The sequence below is a fragment of the Emydura macquarii genome, unplaced genomic scaffold, assembly GCF_026122565.2.
Source record: "Emydura macquarii macquarii isolate MOO-44397 ecotype Brisbane River unplaced genomic scaffold, CSIRO-AGI_Emac_v2 contig_1790, whole genome shotgun sequence".
Taxonomy (NCBI): domain Eukaryota; kingdom Metazoa; phylum Chordata; order Testudines; family Chelidae; genus Emydura; species Emydura macquarii.
Window position 1 is genome coordinate 14934625 of NW_027131927.1, and position 27017 is coordinate 14961641.

Consider the following 27017-nt stretch of genomic DNA (forward strand, 5'->3'; position numbering starts at 1 on the left):
GTCACAAGATACATAAGAGTTTTAAGTATTTTGTTTCCAAGCATCATTAACTTTCAACTAAAGGCAATCATTAAATAACACCATTTGGCCAACAGCCCTAAAAGCAGCAACCAAAGAAAAATTCCCAAGAACTCCATACGGGAAAACAGAGTAGACAGAGCCTTGACAGACAGTGAAGCCTCAAAAGAGGAATGCAGTCATTTAATCACAAGATTTCCTTAGTAGTGTACTTGCTTATGGCCTGCTCCTGCTGACTTCAGATGTGTGGGAATCAAGCTTTCATCTGGCTGCCAAGGTCCATTATCCATTCCCATGACCAGGCCTCCAAAGAAGCTTAGTTATGGGTGAAGGATAGGAATTGTTATCAGGAGATCTAATTTTTACTTCCAGCTGTGCCACAAACTTTGTGTGTGATGCTGGGCAAGTCACTTAAGGTCTCAGTGCTGAAGTTTCCACATCTGTAAAACAGAGATAGGGAAGTATCTCCATGTGCTGTACTGTGCTGCTAGTATTTTGAAAGGGGATCCCAAAAAGTGTTTCATCCTTTAACCTACAAAAAAAAACCTGTGTCTTAGGGGGTTGCATGCTTGCAGAGAGATGGATGAAGGAATGGGAAATCTATTTCTCTGTCATCCCACTTAAAAGCTCTGTCAGCCAAGAAAGGTGGTGATGCCTTTTGTCAGATAAACATATAAAATGCACATGCTGGAAGTGTGTCAACCAAAGCAGTGATTACTGCCTAATTCCACAGAGAGCCTGAGAGTTTCTGAGACACATGTGAATTGCCCCATTCATCTCATAAATCTCCATTCAACCCATGTGAAACAGGCCAGAGATGATTACTTACAAGTAATTGTTGTTCATTGAAGATCTACATCTCAATAGATGCCACCCAAGTCCATGTACCTGGTGAGAACTCTCACAGAACTGTTGGATCCAGCAGAAGGCATCTTGTGCCTTCCCTGCTGAAATATGTAGGCTCTTTCCCATGTTTCTATAGTCCGTTCCTTTCTAAAAAAGGAGACAAAGCCCCAGTGACGGAGATAACACCTATGGCACTGCACTCCACCAGTACTGGATGCACAGCAGAAATCAGAAAGAGACGTCACAAAAATATATTCCTGAGCTCAGGAACTGGCACTGTAGGACCAGAAAGGATGTGTGAGTGAAGCACAATGCCCAAGGCTTGCATCAAGTTGGGACAGCAGAATGCAGTCCCTCAGGAACTCCTTCACCATCTTCTCAGATAGGATGTGACTGTAGAAGCATAGGTAACTCCTAAGGGGCAGCACAAGACATCCTCCATTGGATCCAACAGGTTCAGAATCTTCAAACTACAGAGTTCCTGTCAGATCCACACAGTAACAAGACTCAAGAGGTGAAGTCCACTAACTGGTATTTATCAGTACAGAATTATCCTCATTTTGCAGACTGGGAAACTGGGACCTAATGAGGGTAAGTGACTTGGCCAGAGTCATAGGAAATGCTATTCTGGATCAGATGAATGATCCACCTAGCCCGATATCCTGTCACAATTAGTGAATGGTGCCAGGTACTTCAGAGGAAGGTGTAAGTCCCCTTTCATGTACGTTTCTTCAATAACCTGCCCACATAAGATCTTTCTTCCTAACCCCAGCCTGCTAGATTCATATAAACATGAAGGTTTATATTCCTTATACATTTTTATTCCATCTAAGTGTAGCTGCAGAGGTTATTTGTGTAAATGTCTAATCCTCTCTTAAACCTGACTGAACTCTGCTTCAAGGAGCTCCTCGGAGATTCGTTCTGTGATACTCACTGGCTTGGAAGGCCCAGGGCAGTACTACCTCCTCCAAACAGGAAACAGTAGGGCTTGGCCTGCTCCTCTCCCCACCTAGAAAAAGTTGTTCCTGAGGATCCTGCTCTGAGTCAGTGCTCCATCTCTTACCCCTGACATCAAAGGAATCCTGAGAGTACCCAACTCCGACATATCTAGGTTTATATGAGGTCGTCCATCACTGAGGTATCTGAGCACCTTCCATGAAAAGCAAACAAACAAACCCCCCACAAAAAAAATCTCTTTTGCAACACAGCTGGCAAGAACAAGCTTAAGGTTATTACAGGGGGCTTTCTTACTAGTGCACTGTGACAGAATGTACCGATGTTCACACCCTACGTACTACTGTAATAATCTTTGTACAAAGTATGCCTTGTGAGGTATATGAAAACTTGTAATTTGCTGGTCATTATTGTCCTGGTAAAATGTGTGTGGCAACATTGTATGCAAAGTTATAAAAGATTCCACTGTATGGTATTAACAACACATGTTCCAAACTGAAGTTGTCTTAAACACAGGGATGTGTGCTGTGCTTAATTTGCATTTAAGCAGTAACCGAGTCATCAAGCAGGAACAAAGGGAGCACAAACAGGTGAGAAAAAAAGCAGAAGGGCACATCCTTCCCCATAAACTTTTTGTATCCTGGTACCCAGCTGGAAATATTTTTCAAGAGGAGGAATGAAACAATAAAAGAGAGGGGCAAACGCCCTAAGGCACCTCCCCCCCCCCAGCCCATCACATTCATGGCATCTGAAGCGACAAAAGAAGCATTTGTTGGATTCTGGGAGAAGGGGTCCTGGGCGAAGAAGTTTGGTCAGTAAGACTGCTGAAAGCACATGGACAGAAAACTCTGCTTTGAATATGTGTCATAATTTGTTAAGTGAGGCACCTGTTGCATTTTACCTTTATTTTTCTTGTAATCATTTTTGACTATATGCCTCATTACTTGTACTCAGTTAAAATCTCTCTTTGTAGTTAGTAAACTTGTTTTATTGTTTTATCCAATCTAGTATGTTTAAACTGAAGTGTCTGGGAAACTCCATTTGAGGTGGCAAGTTGTGTACATATTATTTCTATTCAAGAAATAACAGACTTAATATAAACTTGTATAGTCCAGGAGTGAGCTGGGCAGTGAAAGACAAATTTCTTAAGGGAATCTCAGACGGGGGTATGTTGGGGTCACCTTGCAGCATAATCAAGGCTGGTGGGAGCCAAAGTGTAATCCAAGTGTGGCTGGCAGGCTGCAGTTACACACAAACACTCAGCATGTGGCTTGCACACTGGAAGCTTGTTTATGAGCAACCCAGCTGGGAGCTGCTTCAACGAAAGCATTGTAGGGCACCCAAGGTTGCTGGGTAGGGGTGACACACATGCTCATTAGTCTGGATTATACCTTAGTATGTCACATACGCCCAGTGCCTCATGAATGAAAAGTGCTGGTACTGACTGATGCGGTACCTTGGACCCTTCACAATCAGGCTTCAGTCCAGCTAAAAGCATGGAGATGGCTCTAGTGGCACTAATGGACAACTTCTCCATCACAATGGAGAAATATCAGATATCAGCGCTCACACCACTTGAGCTCTCTGCAGCTTACAACACATCATTGGCCACAAAATGCTTCTGAGTTCTTTACTGGTAACTACATCACAATGATTCCATTCACTTCCCTAAAACACAACCCAGAGTGGTGATTGGCAACGGCTCCTCTTCCCCATGAGCCCTCATTTGCAGAGTCCCATCGGAATATATTCTGGTCCCTGCTCACTTTCAATACCTTCACCAGCCTACTTGGAGAAAGGACGGATGATCTGGGCTCTGCTGTCAAAACCCATAACGCCACCCAACTGTGTATCTCCTGTTCTGGACATGCAACCAACGCCATCACAAAGGTATCCCACTGTTTGCAAGAGACTACCACCTGGATACAGAACTGGCCAAATTGAACTTGGACAAAACCAAAATGATGCTAATGGTAAAGTGAAAATCAGCCAGAACTAGTTGAGACACTGTCCTTTCCTTCCACTAAGGGTATCTGCCCTCCATTTGTTAACACAAAGCAAAGGCCTGGGATCCTTCTAGACTCATCACCACCCTTGAATGATCTGCTATCATCAGTGGTAAGGAATATCTGCTTCTACCTTCAGTTTGTTAGGAGACGCTTTCCTCTCAGAGGAGGATTTGGCCACAGTGATGCTCACTTGTATTATCTCCAGATTGAATTATTGTAACTGTGCCTAGAGTTAAAAGTGGAAGCACAATGGAGCCTCCAGCTTGAGCAGCACATGATATTGTGCTCTCATTTGGTCTGGCCACTGAGGAGGCACATCATCTTGGTTTCTGTATCTATTACCTCTGTTTCATTTCTGATGCCAATTCAAGGTCTTGGTTATAGGATTCAAAGCCATCACTGGGTCAGATCCAGCTACATCACAGACTGCCCATCCACCCATACACAATCTGCCCAGACAGTAGCTCTCCTCTGAAACAATACAGCTAATAAAGTTGAAAATGAAACTCAATGAGAGCCAGAGACAAAGAACTCTCAGACAGAGATGGGGGAAGGAGAGGTGTCATTGTTTGTGGAATGAAATATCAAATTAGATTGAACCAAAATCTGACTGATTTTGGAGCAGGCTGCAAGATCTGCCTATTTGGAAGCTTTTCCACCACAACAGATATGTTTAAGAAACCACAACACACAGCAAGCAAGCAAGCAAAGCTTCCTAGCACCTGGGAGAAGCAAAGAATAGACTCTTCTAATAAGTCTACTAGGGCCAATGACATGTGGAATTTACTTGCTCAGCTCTCAGATACTATGTTGATATACGTTAGAGAGAAATCAGTGGAAGTAAGTTCCAAGGGTTACAAATGCAATATGCCAAAAATAATTCCGTAGTTTTAAAGCCTTTTTTAATCTCTTTGGATGTCTGCTTTGCTCTTTCTTCCATGAGAAAGGGTGAAATGGACCCACTCAACGGACTCTCTTTATACCTTTATTTTATAGGCCTTTTTCATGCTGTTTGAACTAAAATAGCCCTAAACTGTTTTAATCTCTCTTCGTATGGAAGTCTTTCCACACCTCTTCTTTTTTTCCATATCTCTTTACTAGACCTTTTTTATTTCAGTTAACTCTTTACATCGAAGAGTTCCCACAACTGAAAGTATTGTGAAGGGGAGAGAGAGAGGTCCACAACTACCTGAATCATGTCCCCTCATGTTCACGATCAAATGTCATCCCTCTGGCACCTACAAGTACTTCCATGGAAATGTAATAATAAGAATTTTTCAGTGTCTTTTTTATCTTCTTTTTATGTGAGTTACCAGCTGGAGACAGGGAAGCGAGTCAGCAACATATGACCAGCCAACTAATTGTGGACCACTTGCAAGGGCTGTGTGTATCACAGTTTGACTATCAGATGTACCTCTTCCTCTCTTTAAGTCAGAGACATTTAGAACCTACAAGTAAGACTGATTCACAGCTCAAGTGCTTCCCAGCTTCACAACATTGTGATCAAATCAAAACCAAAAGAGTAAACAATGAAACACTGAAAAGAGTTCAACTTGGTTGAATTTACACATTCACAACATTAAAACTACCAAAAATGCTTTCTTTAAACAGGGTTTGCTATGTAGACCCCACTGAGTCCTGTAGTCTACAGATATGACTTGAGTTATGTGCTATAGCTTACTTTATGTAAAGCTGTTAAGAAATTCTAGATTGTTCTATATTGTGTAATTACTTAAATAATTTATAATATCAAGCAAGAATCCATAATGAAAGTCATTAGCCCAACTGGAGAAAGTTTAAATTGGGCTTTCAGTATTAACTCTACATTTCCTGATTTATGAATGCCCCGTTTTTCAATGTTAATAGTGATTAATGTTTGCAGGGAATTTCCTTGGGATTAAGGAAAACAGAAGGAAATAAACACTACTAGTGGGGCTTGTAAAATCCTTCATATGAAGCAAATTAGCTCGATAACTCCCAAACACGGCCTTTCAATACTCAGTCAAACCAGAACTTAAACTGTTTCCTTCAGCTTTGAGGCCATGTTGGAGAATTTAGATCAATCCAAGCATAAGCAATTCAGAACATCCTGATCTTTCTGACATGCTCTAGCTTTAAATTTGAGTGAGGGTAAAAACAGAGCAAGATTTAGACTTTAAACACTCTACTTTTAAATTACTTTAATAAATTAACATTTTTCTTCACGGCCAGCTTATTCCCTAAAGCTGAATGAGCTATATAAAACCAGCCACATTTGAAGTTTTTAGCTTCAGCTTTTATTGAATTATGCATAAGCATATTTTCTGAACAGACCATCTGAAGGAAAGTATTATTCATGTGTTCATAACTCAAACAGCTCAAATGATTTTGTGCAAGTTTTTCAACTCATCTCTGGACTGAAAACAAGCATGGAAATGTTCATTTCCAAGAAATTAAGTTTGATAATATTATGAGCAATAGTAAAAAGGGAAAGGAGAGGTTGAATGCAAGTTGAAACTCAGCCTTAAGCACAGCACTAGAAGATATGTCAGATACAACCCACAGGTAGAGATTTAGGCTAAGACATTTACCTTTAGAGGAAATAATTTCTAAAGTTGAAAAGAGTGGTTACAGAAAAGTTTTTACATTGTTAATGTCTGAAAGATCTTTGCTCATTAGTGTTTTAAAAACTAACCTTGGAAGAGAGATGGCTGGATGCTGCTGACATACTGGTATGCATTCTTAAAGAAGACAAACACTGTGGAATATATTACTTGATTTTTATACTTAGAATGGGCTTCATTATCAAAATTACTGATATATCTGCAGAGGTCTTTCATTCTGTGTAAAATATCACCAAAACTTCTAAAGGGTAAGAGACAAAAAATACCTATATTACAAAGATGTCTAAACTCAAGAAAAGACAATGAAAATACACATTTCAAATTTAGTAATAGTTTGGGGAGTGAAAAGCATAAGAAAAGGATGTCACCATCTAGGACTCCCTGCCCTCAGAGGAAATAGAACGTATTCAGCAGACAATCGGACAGAATTACTGAGCAGCAGTCAAAGATCCAGATAATTCCGAGCCCTGCATTTCCTAGGAAAAAACTAGAAAGTCTTCCCTCCCACCATTTAAGAGGCATACTAATGTACTTAAATAGACAAGTGAAGAAAACATAACCTTTGGCTACTCCAGTAAATTATGTGCTCTGGACAACAAGCATCAGCAAAGGTGAAGGTGAACTGATGCAGAGCAGTTTAATGCAAGTGTAAGCAAGGGCAAACGCACTAAGTATGGTGCTGAATGCAGTTTGTTCTAGTCTACACTTGCAATTCAGTATTTGTACCTTGCGAATGTTAATTAAGATGTTCAGCTGCACCCACTGCTGATGTCTGTCATCACCAACCTAGTAGTTTTGTTAGTGTAGACCAGGCTACTGAATTGATCTCTATGTGGGCAGTGTTTACAGAGGCTTGACAGATCCTACAGACCAGCTCTGGGTTTTATGCTTTTGAGAAAAATGCTGGGACGAAATTATACAATACTAGTTAAAATTCAACTTGTTCTATAGTCTAATTTACTGAAGAATTGAAAAGCCAAACTCTCCATGCGTCCATAATTTAGAGAGCCACTTTAGGAAGAAGTACACATTTCTAACCTTCTTCCTTTATCCATCTGCCATTCACATCTCATTCCGACAACAGACAATATTTTAAACAGCCTTTCCCAAGGGTCAGTAATCTGGGATGATTTCTCAGTCAGACCCTCTATTATGTACTTCTGAGAGCTACGTTTGCTCGGGGACATGAGATCAGAGGTATCTTGTGAACCTAGAAAGAAAAAAAACAAACAAACCATATTTCTCCTTGTGCAGAAATCAAATTAGCTGATGTCACTGTATTAATTTTTAGAAAGAAAAAATAATCAAGTAGCAGAACAGTGTTTTTTTAGTTGTTAGGGTAACTCTGAAATCCTAACTGAGCAAGGAAAAAGATAAAATCTTATAAACACTGGAACTACACAGCACTTCAGACGCTACAAGAAACCTGATCAAATGACAGCCAACCCTTTATTTCTTAAGTAATTAAGTCACCCACAATTTCAGAAAAAATATAAACAAGTTGTTGAGACAAATTAATAAGAGTATGTAAAATCAGGGTCAAGATCTGTGTGTGTCTTTAAACCATAGGACTCCCAGAACATATAGTCTGAAAGGACGTCTCAACTGTCTTAGACCTCTGCATCTTTGTTAATTTGTGTCAAATGTTCTCCAAATAGAGTTGTATGATAGTTTCTTTTATGTTTGTCTTATGTTTTAAGAAACAGAAGAGTTCTTACTGATCTGACCTCTATTAAAATTATTTTCCAACAAAGCCCATCATTATTTCACCTCCATACCATCCTGTGCTCCTATCCCACCAAATCGCACAAGCACAGCACTGGCAGGTCTGGTTAGTCCTTGGACTGGGAGCCTCCCAGGAAACCCCAGATGCTATAGGACTGTTGGGAGAATTTGAAGCAAATAAGGTGAACGACTAAACAATTATCTTGCTTTTGGCCTTTCTTTTAGTTCAAATAGATTAGGAAACAAAATAAAAGAACGTGAGTGAAAGCACAAGGTTAAACTGCAGTAATTTCATTAATCAGTCCGTTACCACCTCCACCCCTCCCAACAAAGTAAAGATAAGGAAACAGACCCAGGCAGGAGTTGCTATAGTAACCAAGCAGCTGGGAGGATGTAAGGAAGAAACCCTGAGATTACAAGAAAGTGATCATGGCTAAATGTAACCTCGCTCCCTACGAGCCAAAGGAGGTAGTACCAAAGGTCCTAGACTCAAGACTCCCCAAAACGGAACATGACCATAAATTGGAAGGAATGGTACGGGAGTCGGGCAATACAGGTATAATTAAGTTTACCAAGAAGAAGGAAATGGACGACAGAGCTCTGTTGGCGTACAGAGCTATAGTGAGAGGAGAAGGAAACTATCAGTGTACAAGATATGGTTATGGAAAATGAAGCCTGAATGGTGTGAAGGGCTAGGGATACAATGGAAAAAGAAGCCCAACTGGTATGAAGGGCTATGGTTTTATGCTTGTTTCTTTAGCCCCAATAAACCCATTGCATTGCCTGCAGATTGGACTCCCGACTGTTTTCCAGTGAACTGCATCTGGGAACTGAGAGGAAAAGGGCAGGGGAGCCCTAACAAAGACATGCAGATGTTGGTAATTTAGCAGGTGGCATTCTTTCCTCCAAGTAGCAAGCCAAAACTCCAGCATGATATTCAGGAAACCGTACTCCTGAATGTGCCAGCTTTAAAGCTTCAACTTAAAACGGAGGCACTGGCCACCAGACTAGACCTTTTGGCCCTATGTGTCAGCAGCCATAAGAGCCTTGGTTTGGGGGAACTAGACATATAAAGGAGAATATCAGCTTCTTTTTCAAATGAGAGGTTTAGTCCTTTTGCTTGCAAACATAAATATACCAATCACTATGGTCCATTGTAACAAGCAGTTGGGCTCTACTACTATACTGAAAGTTGGGAAAGGAGACTGATTCCCCCTGCACACAAACATTTATGTAAAATGAGTCAGTTATGGAATATATGTGCCTTAAAATAATCTTGCTAACCTTTCCATATTTGTTAGTCTCACCCTATGCATAACACTTGGGTAATGGAAAACAAGAATTTATTATGTTGTGCAGGCCAGTGAAGAAAGCAAAAATTGTTTCATAGTCTTATTCAAAATATGTTAAAGCCATCCCTTGGCTAATTGTCCTCGGTAGAGATTCAATGGCAAAAAGTTAGGGAAATAACCTGGTAGGATGTGCACAGCTAAGTTCCAAAGGTAATGATATTCTGCTAGCCTAAATTCAAATCACAGTTTCAAGGATCTAAAACTCTTCATTTCCTATCCTGAATGGTTACGTGGAGTTGACGAGGGCCATTAGATATCTGCTGCATTATCTCACTGATGTGGCAGTATTTCATTAGTGGATGTAGTGATCCCTTGTCTTTTACCCTCCCTACACAGGTATGTTGTGAGGATAATTTAGTGTTCTGAAATCAAATGAAAGATCCTGTGAAACTGTACAATATTTTTATTATCCCAATTTGGAGGCAGTTATTACATAAAGTGAATTTCCTATTCAGTTACACTAATCCAGAAGAGAAATTTAACATAATTTGGTAAAAGTATTCTTACCTTGATACTGGCTTTCCATTTGTGTAGATCTAGTTACATAATTAATGTAAAATTCTGCGGCCTTGTTTAAATACTTGTACAACAAGTTGGCAGGGAGTCGAACATCAGGGTTGTTAACGATTAGAGGAAGAACATCACAAACTAAGAGGTGGAAAAAATGCACAGTGGATTTGGTTTTTCTGTTACTTGTTCTAGCTAAATAAGAGTTGAAAAATCAACAATGCAAGTTTCCAGTACCTTCTATCTAGCCAAATATTATCTTCATGGCATACACAAAGAGAAGTTTGATAAAAACGTAAAATACTTTTGCTAGAAGGTGGCAATGTAACACCGCTTTATTTCTTATAATTCAGAACACCACACAAGAATACCAAAACAGACACACACAAAGCGGGTTGCTCCCTAAAACAGAGATATAACTCAACCTACCTTACTCTAGGTTAGGTCTTTAAAGATTAACTCTGAAAAGACCCATGTCACACAGTTTCCTATACAGCCTCCTATCCTGCAAGCAGAACCAGGAAACCCCTTAAAACTTAAAGTGAAAAACTGTAATTTTAACACAGTTTTCAATACACCACAGAAACCACCACAATTTTTTGCCACTAAATGTGCTTTGGGGCCTATTCAGGTTTTGACCAGTTTTAAAACCAGTTCAGAATACAATTATTTTAAAAGCAGCTTGAACAATAGAGTAAACCTGATTTAAGGTAGCCTGATCTTTTTTTTTTTCTGAAGCCAATCCAAAGCCAGACTGTCTTGAAACCATTTCAGTAAAAAAAAGTTACCAGGCTGCCTTAAACTGGGTTTTCACTGTGGCTCTAAATGGTTTTAAAATTGGTTAGAAAATTTCCCAAGCTTAAATAGGTCTTAGGTGTTCGCTTCCATAAGAGTATACAGTAACCTAGAATTCAAGATATCATTTCAGTAAACAGATAATATACTAACAATGGCCAGATTTTTGTGACAGCAAGGTTGTAGATGAAATCCAAGAGTTCTCTGCACATCTGCTATAAGGACTACCAACTCATTTCACACAGCCTATCAAACTAAAAAGATTTGTTCAACACCAACCTAGGCTGAAGAGTTCTTAGCAGATAGTACCACGCTTTGCCATTTAGTTCTATAGCAAAACAAAGAGGCACTTGTATTTTCTTACCAAATAATTTCCTAAAGCAATTGACTGGGGATTCTTGGTCCTCAATCTTTTCAGCCTCTAATAATGTTTCTCCAAGGCCCACCTGTGTAAGAAGTGGTTAAAATGAATATCTACTCAGTTCTTTCAGAGGTTTTCGGAAATATAAAATTCAAAGCAATTAAGCAAACACACTCATATCGGTAGCATTCCATCATGTACTGAGATTGGAACACCATGCAATTTTCACTTACACTTTACAGTTAAACAGTTTTAATATCTATGGAGCCAATATCAGGGGACAAATCCTAGAGCAAAAATATACTGCTGTACAAATTTCAGTAAGTTCACTCTTTCCCACTCTTCCCCTAAATAAGGAGTAATTAACAAAGCAGTGAAGTAGTATAATTTCCTAGTAAACTAGATTTCATTTTAATGTGAGATTACAATCACTCTCTTTTTTGCTGTTCTGGCTTACTTTTAAACATGGACTCACCTATGGACTTTACAAAGAAAGAGACTACTTTACTTTCTTGGGTTAATTTCATTTGGTAGCCTGAAGGTATGGCAGCAGCTGCTTGAAATATTACCTGCAAGTATGGATTTAAAAAAAAAAAAAAAAGAAAAACCAACAACCAAAAAAACTCATCTGACAAAGCACATAACAGGTCAGCAACTCACAAAGGCATGGGCTGATAAATAAGGTTGTTAACAGCAAAAAGAAACTAGTTTTCTCTTACCCCATGCTGCACCACAGTCTCTGGGAAGCGTCGTAAAAGCAGCAGTAGCATTTCTGCCCTTTCCAGTGTATTAAAACACTGCTCTGTAGCCTTTAGTAACATTTCACATTGAACTCTACCAGGAAGGGTCTCAAATAAACCTGAAAAAAAATCAGTTATTGAAATAAAAAACAATCTGCTTCAACTGAGGTGAGGCGAGGACAGAAAAAAAGAGCAGAAGAACAATCAATGTTGTCTTATTGTTCAGAGTGATAAAAATCATGCTGCTGTGCTCTTGAATGTACTATGATGTTTTAGATAGAGAACAGGCATCCGTTCTTACATGAAGAGCAATATACATCCTTTTCTAAGCATATTTTCAGGGTAAAGTACTTGGTTAATAAAAGTTAATTTAAAAACAATTTAGAAAATTTTAAAAACTACATTATAGTAGTGCATGGGAGCACTGAAATTGAAACCATAGATGGTAGCCTCTTCAAGAATTCCCATTGAGATTATTAATAATGAATGTTGTATTTAGATTAATAATTTGTTAATAAGAGACAATGGACCTATCATATGAGTCAACAATGTGATGCTGTTGCAAAAAAAAGCAAATGCAATTTTGGGTTGCATTAACAGAGGCATAGTATATTAAGTCATCGGAGGTGACAGTACCACTCTACTCTGTGCTGTTTATGCCTCAGTTGGAGTACTGTGTCCAATTTTGATCACCGAAGTACAGAAAGGATATAGAGATACTAGAAAGATCCAGAGGTGAATGACAAAGATGATCAAAGGGATGGAATGCAAGCCATGTGAGGAGAGCCTGAAGGAACTGGGTATGTTTGGTTTGGAAAGAAGAGATTAAGGGGGTGACATGACAGTGGTCTTCAAACACTTGAAAGACTGCCATAAAAAATGGAGAAAAATTGTTCTCTTGCCACAGAAGGCAGGACAAGACGCAATAGGTTCAAACTACAGCATAGCAGATTTAGATGAAATCTCAGGAAAAACTTCCTAACTGTAAGAATAGTAGGACAATGGAACAGACTGCCTAGGGAAGTCGCAGAATCTCCTTCATTGGAGTTTTTCAAAAAGAGGCTGGCTGGCCATCTGTCTTGAATGATTTAGACCAGTGTTTCTCAAATAGTGTTCCGCGGAACCCTGGGGTTCCACGAAAAAGTAGAACTGCGCCGCCGAAACCAACACAAATTGTGCGCCGCCGAGCAGCTGGCAGAGCGCTGCGGAACAGCTGTGAGTGTGCCGCGGAACAGCTGATGGCGCCACCAAAAAGCCGTGAGCGCGCCGCTGAAAACTGCTTACAGAGCACACCGCCGAAACCAGCCTACATCGCGCCGCCGAAAAAGGGAAGATTTCCTGGACTTGTCAGCGGAGGGTATCGCATGACCATGCAAGGGTGCCACAGCGAAATATAATTGAGAAACACTGGTTTAGACACAACGAAGCCTACATCTTGGCAGGGAGTTAGATTAGATGACCCTTGAGGTCCCTTCTAACCTTGTGGTTCTATGATTCTATATCCTCTATTAAACCCTTAAGAGGGTCAATTTCCTGAAATGTCTCTTGTCAGTATCAACACACTACAACCATTATGTCTATTCATTTATTGGTGTCTTGCTCAAGTCATTGGAAGGAGCAGAGAAGAATTGTGGGCACCTCCAACCCCGTGTAAATGAGAAAAAGAGCCAAGAAGTGAAATGTAGCATCTGACTAGAAATAAGAATTTTACATATTCTTTCTCCTATATTTTCATGGGAGATATTTATGAATGTTTGGCTCTATAACCACTACACAAAGTGTTCTACATGACCCGGCCCTGACAGCCTTCACTAACTGTTCTGGTACAATTCCTCAGCCAGCAAACTACATTTGGTTTGTCAGATTCAAGTCCCAATTTCACAAGCCTCCTGTGGTTCATCAAATCCTTTGCTAGCCAATGGTTTGTTGTTCTCTGGCAAGGGATACTGATGGTAGTTGCACTTCTCACAGTGCTTCAGCTCCCTGTCCCGCTTCTTCCCCCCGTCTTCTAAACCTAACAGTGGATGAGCCGCTGTGGTTGAGAGTCACTGTATCCAACAGACCACAGACAGTTCATCAGGCTAGGACATGCAGCTGCCAAATCAGCTGTGTAGTCTGCGGATTTGTTCTTAGGTTCCCACTAGCCTCCACCTCCATCAGGTGACAGAGTCCTTACCTCTTAAGAACTGAGTCTGCTTATCCTGCGAGTCATTCCTTAATGCTGAGGTAATAACATTAATCTCCCTCCACACCACTGGTTGGTCTGGAAAATTCACAAACCTGGAATGAAGGGACAGGCAAAAAAAAAGAATCCCAAATTCAGTTTAAAACAGAAAATGCCATGAAAGCACCTGTATGGAGAAATACAAAATAACATTTTGGTTTTGTGGCTGATTTTGTTTTTAAAAGATTAGTAAGACCTGTCTACTTTGCCTACAGAAACAGCAAAGACCATAATATCCGCATTAGATCTCTGAAGATCCTTGCACTCTCATCTTAAAATGAAAGTACTGTGGTATAAAGCATGGAAAAAGATGACTGGAGTGTATCTAGAGTTCTGTGTTCAGCTAAATCTACAATACACTTTCAAAGAGAATTAAGCAAAAGCATCTCTGTTACTTACATGTCATATAACAGTCTGCCAGCTGATGCCGTCCGCTCAGCATTCCTCTCAATAGTGTACATTTCATACTGAAATACAAGAGAATGGAACATTAGCCACACTGTATCCACAAATCTGAGGAACTGTCCCAGACTGAGATGTCATTAGAGGACGTTTTGGAACAAATTGATAAATTAAACAGTAATAAGTCACCAGGACCAGATTGTATCCATCCAAGAGTTCTAAAGGAACTCACACCTGAAACTGCAGGACTACAAACTGTAGCATGTAGCATTTAAATCAGCCTCTACCAGATGACTGGAGGATAGCTAATGTGACGCCAATTTTTAAAAAAGGCTCCAGAGATGATCCCGGCAATTACAGGCCGGTAAGCCTAACTTCAATACCAGGTAAAATTGGTTGAAACTATAGTAAAGAACAGAACTATCAGAAACACACATGAATATGATTTGTTGGGGAAGAGTCAACATGTTGTTTGTAAAGGGAAATCTTCTCATAACACAAGAACTAGGGGTCACCAAATGAAATTAATAGGCAGCAGGTTTAAAACGAATAAAATGAAGTATTTCTTCACATAATGCACAGTCAACCTCTGGAACTCCTTGCCAGAGGATGTTGTGAAGGCCAAGACTATAATGGAGTTCAAAAAAGAAACTAGATAAATTCATGGAAGATAGGTCCATCAATGCCTGTTAGCTAGGATAGGTGGGAATTGCTGTTTGCCAGAGGCTGGGAATGGCCAACAGGATGGATCACTTGATGATTACCTGTTCTAGGCATTCCCTCTGAAGCACCCGGAATTGGTCACTGTTGGAAGACAGGATAGTGGGCTGGATGGACCATTGGTCCGACCCACTATGGCTGTTCTTATGTATACACTCAAGTACCCACTTAGTTCTTCCATACTGAAAGCTGTGACTAATTTGTCATAATTAACCCATATTTGAATAGTAAATGCTGAAAGTACCACAAGCTGTACTTAATTCAGAAACTAAAAACTGATGGTAAATATTTCTAACTGCTATATGTTTTAATATTGTTAATTTTAAAAGTCTTCTGCTGAAGGAATCTAATCAGTTTCTTGAATATCCAAGTACCCATTCTCTCCTTCAAATCCCTCTTTGAATCCCACTTCAATGAAAATTTTCTAGGTTTAATTCCTCACTGAGTCCATGCATTCTTGCTTCTTCACTATTTCCCTATATATCATATTTGTCTGAGTTAAACTCTGAGCTCATGGAGAAGGCAGGTCCCCATCTTAAAATTTTCTATAAACCACCATATACATTTATGAAGCTGTGCAAATTTAGTACAAAAATGATTATTAAAAAAGATTATTCAAGACTGCCAAGTGAAAGGCCAGATGTTCCACTGGTGTAAATCAACATTTGACTTTAATGGAGCTATGCCACTTTACACCAGTTGAGAATTTGGTACAAACTCTCTATAGTCAAGAAATGCATTACAATATAGCATTTTTACTACATGATCACATGCTATTTTATCCACAGGACCAATGCCTCATTCAGTGTGCAGACTAGACCATGTACAGTGAACAAGGCAGCAATGCAATATTTGTTTGTAAATAATTTACAGAAATTAAGATGAGAGGTGCATGCAGTCAACTAAATGTAACAAATTTTACTTTCTCCATGCACATTAAATTACTTTAATTTTTTGAATATTTTATCCTCTCAAATGAGTGAAACCTGCTTCTGCAATGTACCCCATCCAATCTGTTCAATGAATGGCACCATCTATCCCGTGCATTGAGTGACAATTCAACTCTCATAGCTGGACACAGTCAGTATAAATTCCTGGTGTATGTTAAGAGATTTATTCCAGATTTACACTGTTGTAATTAAACAGAATCTGGACTATAAAGAGGCAGAGAGGACAGGTCCCATCACCTCATTCACTATGCACCACACCAACTCATTTGCTGCATTCTCTCCAACCTACTGATGCAAGAGCCTTAGAAAAAAATGAGTTCACAATAATATAACTGAAGACCGCAGAGATTCACAAACACAGGTCTATGGACCACTTGCTGGGGAGGAGGGGCCTGCAGGGGACTATTTCTTCCTCGATGCTAGACTTTATAAAAGTGCAATAGTTACTTTTCAAAATATTATTTTTCCCTGGAAACAGTTGCTGTAATTGTCACAGGAATGTTATTTGTTCATGAATGAGAGAGCTGGTGGGGGTCACACAACTGGGAATAAGAGGGAAGATGATCAAATTTCTTTAATAAAGTGTGAATCAGATTATGATAAAGTTTGAAAACCACCATCATAAACACATGCACACAATGGTCGTGCTCTTAAAGTAACATTAACTTTGGCATTTCCTAACTTATCAATGTTTCACATTACTGCCTTTGCCCCCTGCAAACACTTATGAGCATGCTTAGCTTCTAGCACTAATAGTTCTATTGAAGTCAAGCACATGCTTAAATGTTTGCAGGATCAGGGATGTGTACGTTCTCAATGGAGGTTTTCAATGGAATTCCAGAGTTTGCTTTGTTAAATAAAAAAATTGAAACAGAACCTTGATTATTTGCCTTGACAATGCAATTAGGCAATACAAGAATGGCAGAAGTGAAAAGAGTATGCATCCAACTTAATACATCCTACCAAATGAGATCACACCTACACTTAACATTTAAGTTGATTTACTTACATCCCTCAAGTTTGAAAAATCCCCTCCCCTCCCCCACGCAACATGGCTTTGCTGACCTAACCCCCAGTACAGACCCAAGTAGATCAATGGAAGAATTCTTCCATCACCCTAGCTTTTGTTGCTCAGGGAGGTGATGTTCCGATACAGATGGAAAAAATCCTTCTGTCAGTGTACGGTGCATCTACACTATGGGGTTATACCAGCATAACTATAGCACTGTATATATGCCAGTATAGGAGGAGTTTGGTTTTTTTTAAACTGACAACATATTTCCACTCCCCTTTCTCAAGAATGATTGAACTATTTATTCGCTGAACCTTAAATAAAATAACCATCACAGGGTAACCAAGCCTCCAACATTTCAGCCTGAAAGGTGAAAGCTTAGTTACATTGTTAACACAGGGCTCGACAAATTTGCTTTGTATCTAGGAGCCAGCCCAAAAATTAAGGAGCCAGACGAATTTTTCAGTTTTCAGGGTTTTATGTTTTAATGACTACCAAAAAAATTTCACATTCCACCATTGAATGGTATAAATAAATAATATTTTACATATAAACAAGGATAGACAAGAACTTAATGCACATTTATGTCATACAAAATAACATTCTGATGTGAAATGACAAATGAGCTTTGCACTTCCACTATTTCTCATTTGGCATCTTGTGGCCATGCACATGCCTCGTAGATTTGGAACTGAAGTATATCACTGGTCCACAGCCTTTGCAGGATCAAATTCCTTCACTGATGGACCATTCATATTAATCATTAATAAGTCACTTCAACTTTCTTCTTGCATTGATGATCTGAATTTATTTTTCACAAGATTCATTAAGCTGAACCCTCTTTCACAACACACAGTCGAGACAGGCAGCACACAGACACTATCGACAATAATTTTCCTAAAACTGGAAACCTTTCATTATTAGCCAGTGCTAAATCCAGAAGATCACTCAGGTTTTTTCCCTTACCCAGGACTTGAATTCATACCACTCATTACGGAGAGCTTGTATACATTTATCATACATGTTTGGTGGTGAAAGTTGTTTCTGGAAATGCTGAGCCAATGTTTTTATCTCACTGACACCATAATCTTCCAGAGTGCTTCCTGTTGGCCAGGCAAAAGTATCGAAAACTGTGGTGGACTTTTCAATGTTTCCTGATTCAAAAATCGCTCTTCCAAGTACTTGACTGCATGTTGGATCAAGTTTTCTTTCTCAGATTGGACAGAAGACCTTGCAGTACTATTCAGCCCATGTAGTTGTACATCTTGATAGATTCGTCACTAAGACATCTCTGAAAGGAATGTATCTTCATGTTGTCCTGGACCATGTTTAAGAAGTGATTCAAGTGATGTCATTGTGTTCTTCACATGCAATTCAACTGTGCTGAGAAAAAGTTCTTCCCTTTGAAACAAAAGGGAGAGGTTCTTAATTGTTCCAAGGTAGTCTAAGAGGAAATGAAGCATGTGAACAAATTTGAAATCAGTGAGTTTTCTCAGCAAACTCTTAGCAATTGCAGAAGCACTATCTTTTCCTGTTGTGATGCTTTCCAGGTGTAAACATTTCCAATCTTTCACAAGTGCAGAGAGAGCACCAACTTTGCTGGCCACCCATCTTACATTGTGTAAGTACTGAAATTTCTGTATTTTGATTTGAAGATTTTCAGCTATTTGCTTCGGTTGTCGCATTCTCTTTGCAGAATACTGATAAAATTTGTAGATCTTCTTGAGAACTGAGTCAAGATCATCAATATACTTTCCATTTTTTACTGAACTTAACACGCTTCAATTTAATCTGTGTGCAATACACTGAACACCAATTACATGGCTCAGATTCTGCCTAATTTTATGTATTAGTCCATTCTCTGCTCCAATCATGGTGGCTGCCCCATCAGTACTGATGCCAATCAGCTGACTGGAAGATAGCCAGTTCAAGAGACCATAGTTTTCCAATCTTTTTTAATGGCATCTAAGTAGCCATCTGCAGTTGCACTGTCAAGAGGTAGAATTGACAAACACTTCTCTCACTCCATTGTTCTTTATATACCTTACATATAAAATCAACTCTTCAACACCTGCTTTGTCAGTAGATCCATTTAGCATCAAACTCACATATTCAGCATCCTGTAGTTCACAAATCAGTTCATTTCTTATTACTTTTGCAATGTGTGAGACAAATTCCTTGCATCTTTTGTCATTGTTGTACTTATTGCTTAGTTCAACCCCCAATTTACCAGTCAACTCTAATAACCCTTCGAAGTTGGAAAATGGCTTGTTGTTCTTTGCAATATAGTAAGCCACATTAAAAAGTGCTTTCAAATGGTCAAACATGTTTTTATCCATTTTTTTCATGCATACAGCCAAGGTGGTAGCTTCTGGAACCAGTGGTGCATTATTCGCTTTTACACATTTCCGGTGTTGGTATGATTTATCATGTTTTTAAATGTCTCCAGTTTGAAAGGTCCTGCAAAACTTTTCACTGGCTTAGAATTTTGATTTGCAATACTGGGGAAGGAAGCACATACCTCACAACTTGCTATACCCGTGGTCTGATCAAATGTAAGCCATATAAGTTGCTTGCACCACTCTTCCTTGAATTTCCTCCTTCCTGCTGTTTGAAGCTGGCTTGTTGAAGGGGAGACTTCTGCCAATATCGTTGTTGGTTCCAATTCACTTTTACTTGCTGATGCTTCATTCACATTAAACTGTTCAACTTCACTTTCCATCGAAGATTGTTTATCTTTTCTTTTTAATAGAACAGTAAAGAAATAAGTCAGACGCAATTGCTTTGTGGTTTTTTGTCTCCCAGATGTTGCTGCATGTTTCATTTTTATGGTATCCACTAATAAAAATTATTACCGCAAAACACAGACTAATAGTTTAAACAAGTTATGGCGAGACACTCGTGTATACACCTGTACACACCACGAGACTATAAAGCGTCGTTCGTCTCGCATCTATTATGCATTTAACATGGATAAGCACACAAGCCAATCACTGTGCTCCTTCCTTTGTGCCATGTGCCAACAAAATGTCCACCAACCATACACCGCGATACACACGATCGCAAATGATCGCTAAACAAAAAATTCAGCACTCAGATGAGCTGCCAGAGATGAGCAGTAATTGGAATGCGTTATTGCTAAATTGTTGCTTGATAACTTCTACCTGACACCCTCAATTCATATTTGTATTGTTTTGTGTCAGGGAGGAGAAAGCGTGGGCGAACTTGGCCATTGGGCAGTTTATTATCCTCTCTTTAATTTCATCTTCCATTTCCCCATTTCCTGGATTCTGAAACTCAGATACTTGAAACTTTGCATTTTCGTAATTGTCTGCCCATCTAGTTTCAAGGATAATTCTCCAGTGTTCATCCAAGGGCTGGTGGGCCGGCTGTGGCAGCCTCTTCCACCCTCCCCCGCCCCTCTCCCACCACATGGGCCCAGCGGGGCGCCCTGGACAAAGCGCAGCAGCCGCTCTCCCCTCCCGGCCCTGCCCCTTCCCCCGGCCCCTCTCCCATAATGTGGGCCCAGAGGCGGGGCGCCCTGGCTGGAGCGCAGCAGCTACTCTCCTCTCCAAGCCCCGCCCCTCTCCCACAACATGGGCCCAGCGCTCCCTGCTCCCAGCCCCACCACATGGACACAGTGGCGTCCTGGCCAGGGCACAACAACCGCTCTCCCCTCCTGGCCCCGCCCCTTCTCCCCACCCCTCTCCCACAACGTGGGCCCAGCGGCGGGGCACCCTGGCTGAAGCACGGCAGCCACAGCATTCCCAGCCCTGCCACATGGACGCAGTAGCTCCCTGGCCGAAGCGCGGCAGCCACTCTCCCCAGAACCCAGTCCTTCACTGGGAGAAACACTAGGCGCCAGAATTAAATTTCTAGGCGCCACAGCGACAGGGCGTCTGGGGTAACAACTGAAAAACAGCTCTTTATAATGGTGCTATTACATGCTCCAACTCTAAGGATAGCACCATTCGTGTTTTGTGAAAGACAGCTTGCAGAAGTTATTATACAGTATAGTTTTAGGGTTTTGTGTAAATAGACTGGTTTCAAGTTGTTTGTTTTTGGATAATTGCTAATGACCAAATACTGCTCTTAAACCCCTTGCATCCTCACTGAAGTCAGCAGAGATGCACAAAGTGCAAGTCAGAGCAGAAATTTCTTAGAAAACACAAACTGCCAAGTGAATCAGACCCAGCAAAGAACAGTGCAGGGTTTTGTTATCTGTAATAATTATATTTTATTACAGTCTGAAAGTGTTAATTTTTTTTGTATGCCAAAAATTCTTACTTTGGAATTCTGTAATGTATGATTTTACACAGCTGTGCCTTCTTTGACGTAGTGGGAACAGAAAGAAGCACTGGCCAGCACACTTCTAGGGCAGTGACCCCCAAACTGTTGGACATGCACCCCCAGGGAGGCACAGAGGAGACCAGCCACCACAGGGGATGGGAAGGGAGCACCACCCAGCCCCGCTCTGCCCCCAGCTCCTCTCCTGCCCCACTCCCGGTACCGGTCCCAGCCCAACCACAGCTTCAATCCAGCTCCCGGCTGCAGCCAGCCCAACCACAGCTTCAATCCAGCTCCCTGCTTAGGCCCCCGGCCCTGGCCCCAACTATGGCCCTGACTCACGGCCCCGCTCTCAGGGGACATGGGTAGATTACATTAGGGGTAAAGGGGAGTGTGACTTAAAAAGTTTGGGGACCACTGAGCTAGAGTATGCCCCCATTATAATATTCACAAAGACGCTATGACTCTCGCATCATTAATCACTTATTGTTCCTTTATTCCATTTGTGCTTTTCCTTTAATTTGTTTCACAGGGTTGGAATTTTGTTGTGCTGAAAGGTGAAGAGACAGGAAAGCATCTGAGCTGACTGAGGCTGGAAAAAAAAATGTATGCCTCCAAGGCTTTCCCTGTACTCCGTGTGCTCTGCACTACCCCTGCTTTTGTGTAGGCTGTTATTTTTCAGGCTTGCTTTGGCAAGAGCTTGACTAAGGCCCCCAATCCTACGAAGATCATGTCTACAAGAGGATACTAATAAGAGCTAAAGGGAATCAATTGAAGGCATGAAGTCAATGCATGCAAGTTAAAGCACATTAAACCCCAGCGTGGATGCTCTCTCAGAAGCGGTGCCTGTGAATAGCCACTTTACTGCCCTGTGAGATCATCCCCCTAGTGGTTTGACAATTGCATGCAGAATTCACACCTTTTGCCAATTCACCTGAGCATCCCCACATGGGGTGGCCCTCATGTCACTCCACCTGGGCGCGTCAGCTGGGTGCCAGGGCTCAGTGCACAGTGATTGGCCCATGGGTGCATTCCTGCAGGACAAAACCTCAGCCACCCCACAGCCAAAGGCTCCGGTGGGTTTGCTGGGCTGTGACACAGCCGGGATCCTAGGGTCCCTAGTGTGACAACAACCACCAGCCCCAGTATGAGACTCAGTGGCCCTGACCAGCATGACCCACATGTGGGGGGCCTGTGCCTTGTGCTGCCACCCACTTCCCCAGGGCTCACAGGAGACTGATGCCAGCCCTACCCTTCCGCTCCAGCTGCTAGCGCTGGCTGGATCACTCACAGGCCACCTATGTGGGGCAGGACCAGCCAAGTGCCTCAGACTCTGCCTTGGGGACCCATCCGTGCCACCAGGCAAGGCACTGTGGGTAAGGGGTGCACGAGGCAGGCAGTGCCAGACACAACACAAGGGGGGGGTGTCCTGCTGCAAGGCACTGTAAGGGGTGCGCGAGGCAGGCAGTGGCCGCACACAAGGTGGGGCAGAGGTTGCCATGACGCAAGGCACTGTGGGTAAGGGGTGCACGAGGCAGGCACTAACCACACACAAGGCGGGGGGGGGTTGCCATGACGCAAGGCACTGTGGGTAAGGGGTGCACGAGGCAGGCAGTGCCTGACACAACGCGAGGGAGGTGGTGTCCTGCTGCAAGGCACTGTAAGGGGTGCGCGAGGCAGGCACTGGCCGCACACAAGGCGGGGGGGAGGGGGGTTTACCATGCCGCAAGGCACGGTGGGTAAGAGGTGCGAAGCGCGGGCCGCACACAGCATCCGGAGCGGCGGGGTCCTGACCTGGATGTTGAAGTCGGCCGGGTAGAGGCTCCGCGCCGTGATGAGCCAGGCCTTGGCCGCCCACAGGTCGCCCTGCACCAAGTCCCGGGCCCGCTTCACCAAGAACTCGCAATCCCCCTGCGCCGACATCCTCCTTCCCCGCGGGCCGGCTCCCACTAGTCGTGTCCCCACAACACAAAGCGCCTGCGCGCGGCGCGGAGCCCAGCTGCTTACGCGTCACCACCCCACGTGCTGGCACGTCCACCCAACGCGAAGGGAAAACACGGGGCTGCGGGCCAATGACGGCTCAACTGCCGCCGCCGTGCGCGCGGCTCTGCGGGAAGCTGCCTCCGCCCTGCCAGCTGCGGGCAGCATGAGCATTTCCGGCTCCTCCTGGGGAGCGCGGCCCGGCGTCGGGGTGCCGCGCGCATGCGCCGCAGCGCTGGGGGCGGAGCCGAGTGACCCTCTCTCCTCCCCGCTGCTCCGGTGCGCCTGCGGATTGACGGTGGGTGGCCTCTGGTCCCAACAAGCCGGCCCGCCCGCGTGGGTCACGGTGACGCAGATACCCCGCGCCGCGGGCAACTCGCCTCGCCTGCAGCCTGAGGGTGCTGCGCCCCTCCTCCCCGTCACCAGGGTAACCGCATTTCCCCCGCCACCACCGTGCTAGGCTCCCTTCTATTCCGCCACCAGGGTGACAGCATGTCCCTCCGCGTTATGGTGACAGCGTTCTTCCCGCCCAGTCACCAGGGTGACAGCATTCCCACATCGCCATGGTGCAAGCCCCCCGCCAGGTGACAGCATTCCCCCGTCGCCATGGGGATAGCTCACCCCTTCCCACACCCTCAGCAGAGTGACATTTCCCCCCAACACCATGGTAACGCGTGATTCATCCTCTCCCGCGGATCGTTGGCAGAATAGCAGGGTATGTCTACGCTGCAGACTGAAGTCGATTTACTCTAAATTGATTTTCACCCACCAAGTTTTAGAAGTCGCAGGAGCATGATCACACCATGCTCCTTGTGCCAGGCTCGTGCGTCCCCACTAGCCACGCTGGGGTCGACAGTCAAAGCAGTGCACCGTGGGTAGCTATCCCACAGTGCAACTATCTGCAGAGGCTTTTGGGAAGCTTGTCATCCTCCCATGTTGCACTGTGCGACCTCCCCTCCCTCCCTTCTTGTCCCAAACAAAATGCAAATGCTTTTTCGTGCCGTTTTTCTATGCTGCATGCATGCCATTGATGGAGAGACATGGAGCCCGCTCAGCTCTGCACTATCATTGTGAGCATCATAAATACCTCACGGCTTATCCTGCAGTATTTTCAAAGGCGAGACAGGAGCCACAGCATGGAAAATAGCGATGTTACTGAGGCTGCCCTGCTACAAGCCATAGAGTGTAACAATTCCTGTTTGCTGCAGCCTGTCACGGATCATCTTCAGTCCGTGGAGTGCTGGTTCTGATCCTGAGAAACAAGCACAGATTGGTGGGATCGTGTCCTTATGAAGGTGTGGGATGATGAACAGTGGCTGCAGAACTTTTGTATGCGAAAGGCCACTTCATTTAAACTTTCCATGGAGCTGTCCCTAGCCCTGAAACGCATAAATACTCACTTGAGACCAGCTCTGACAGTGGAGAAGCAAGTGGCCATTGCTCTGTGGAAGGTGGCAATCCCAGACTGCTATCAGTCGGTTGGTAATCAATTCGGAGTCGGTAAATCCACCATTGGAGCTGCTATGATGCAAGTGTGCAGGCCCATCAATAGGCTTCTGCTAAAAAGGGTAGTGACTTTGGGAAATGTTCAGGTCAGAGTGGACGGCTTTGCCACAATGGGGTTCCCAAACTGGAGGGGGGGGCAATAGATGGCACGCATAACTCTATCCTAGCACCTGACCACCTTGACACAGAGTACATGAACCAGAAGGGATACATCTCAATGGTGTTGCAGGCCCTTGTGGATCACAGGACGTTTCATCGACATCAATGTGGAGTGGTCTCGAAAGGTGCATGAAGCACGCATCTTTAGGAACTCGGGTCTGTTCAATAAGATGGAGGCGGGCACTTCCCTGACCAAAAAATAAATATTGGGGATGTAGGAATGCCAATAGTGATCCTGTGGGATCCTACCTACCCCTTGCTCCCTTGGCTAATGAAGCACAACACCGGGCACCTGGACAGCGAGAAGGGACATTTCAATAACAGGCTTAGCAAGTGCAGAATGGTGGTGGAATGTGCATTTGGCCGTTTAAAAGCCAGATGAAGATGTCTGCTTACTAGGCTTGATATCAGTGAAAAGAACATCCCATCAGTTATATCTGTGTGCTGTGTGCTCCATAATTTGTGTGAAACAAAGGGGGAAAAGTTCCCCCAGCGTTGGGCCGTGGAGGCTGATAGGCTGGCTGCAAATTTTGAGCAGACAGATTCCAATGCTACATTCAGAGTCAACCGTGGAGCGCTTCAACTTTAGGAAGCACTGAAAAAAACAGTTTTGTAATGAACTGCAGTAATGTATGTCTGTCCTGTGCCTTTATTTCCCATCCCTCTCCCTTTCTCTCCCCACCCAAGTTATGAATGAATAAAGACAGACATTTTTTAATGCTACAAAATTTTATTTGTGACCTGTTTTAAAGGGGGAAAGGAGGATAACTTAACATTGTCACTGAGCAAGCAACTGTGGTTGTGTGCAGTTCTTAAAGGGGCTGTTGCATCTTTTTGCTTGCCTCCACCGGTGTGGAGTGCAGCATATACTGCACCCTGCTCAGTCTCCTCCTAGACCTCTTGGGGGTAGGGGTTGATATCATGATGGTAGGCAGCAGAGCATTTTGGAGAGGCTGCAGAGGAAATGTGTCTTGCTGCTGCTCTTCTTGGAGCTCTACCAGATGCCTCAGCATGTCAGACTGATCCTTCATAATACGCAACATCTCCTGTTATATATCATGCTCCTGCTCCTGTGCAGATCTTCTGTGTTCCATGTCCATGTCTAGTTTTTCAGACAAGGACATTCTCCAGGCTCTGAGCTCTGTGTCAGCAGCCGTGGAGGCGTTTATTAGTTCGCTGAACATGTCATCCTGCATTTTTTCCCCCACTTCCTAATCTGGGAAAGTCTTTCAGCTGGAGTTTGGCAAGGGGGGCCAAAGGCCAACGTGTCTACTGCAAGATAAGCAAAGCACAAAGTTGCCATTGTTAGCTGACCCAAAGTAGTAAAGGAAATGTTACAATGTAAAATGTAGTCCACTTCATGTTCACAAGGCTAAGCCAGACCTGCATTCCATTCTGTACATCTTGGAAGGGTAGGACTGGCGTTACAGACATGGTAAGCAAGGGGCCCTTGCATCTGTTATAGAGAGGCTTCATTAGCACTAAAATCTGCAATCCACACCTGAGCAAGGAGTGGGATCACTGGGCTCCCCTGTAACATGCCAAGGACCAGTTTGGGAGGAGGTGGGCAGAACAGATTAGAGGACACTGCGGGTGAATTGAAGCAGCAGAAAACATTGGGCAACCAGCATCCCGACCCATAATGCCCATTGCAACAGTACTAGGAGTAGGAATAGTCTTGGGGCGGTGACCAGAGACCCCACCCATGGCAGAGGAATAAAATGGAGTGACTGTATTGGTCAGATGCTTTAAACTTGCGCCATCTTTCCTAGGTGACCATGTGTGATATCTGTCTCCTGAGGGTAACGCAGGTGGAAAGGGAAGATTTGCTGCAAGCATCAGGGTATAGGCCTGGCCCTTATTCTGC

At 43.0% G+C, this 27017-nt stretch overlaps 1 protein-coding gene across 7 annotated transcripts in view; it reads right to left on the reverse strand.

Annotated features, from left to right (window-relative positions):
* The window catches only part of INTS10 (integrator complex subunit 10), a 47497-nt gene extending 23930 nt beyond the window's left edge, over positions 1-23567 (reverse strand). For 2 of the 7 annotated variants that reach the window (XM_067556943.1, XM_067556942.1), the window contains exons 1-8: positions 23300-23552; positions 14534-14601; positions 14087-14190; positions 11890-12029; positions 11174-11255; positions 10015-10155; positions 7469-7640; positions 6502-6671 (exon numbers count right to left, since the gene is read on the reverse strand). In XM_067556943.1, coding sequence (XP_067413044.1) covers positions 6502-6671; positions 7469-7640; positions 10015-10155; positions 11174-11255; positions 11890-12029; positions 14087-14190; positions 14534-14601; positions 23300-23428 — 1006 coding nt within the window. In that variant the 5' untranslated portion in view covers positions 23429-23552. Of the gene's footprint in view, positions 1-6501; positions 6672-7468; positions 7641-10014; positions 10156-11173; positions 11256-11645; positions 11866-11889; positions 12030-14086; positions 14191-14533; positions 14602-23299 lie in introns of those variants that run through there. The other 5 variants (XM_067556944.1, XM_067556941.1, XM_067556940.1 and 2 more) reach the window with 5 other exon arrangements.
* Positions 23568-27017: the final 3450 nt, after the last annotated feature.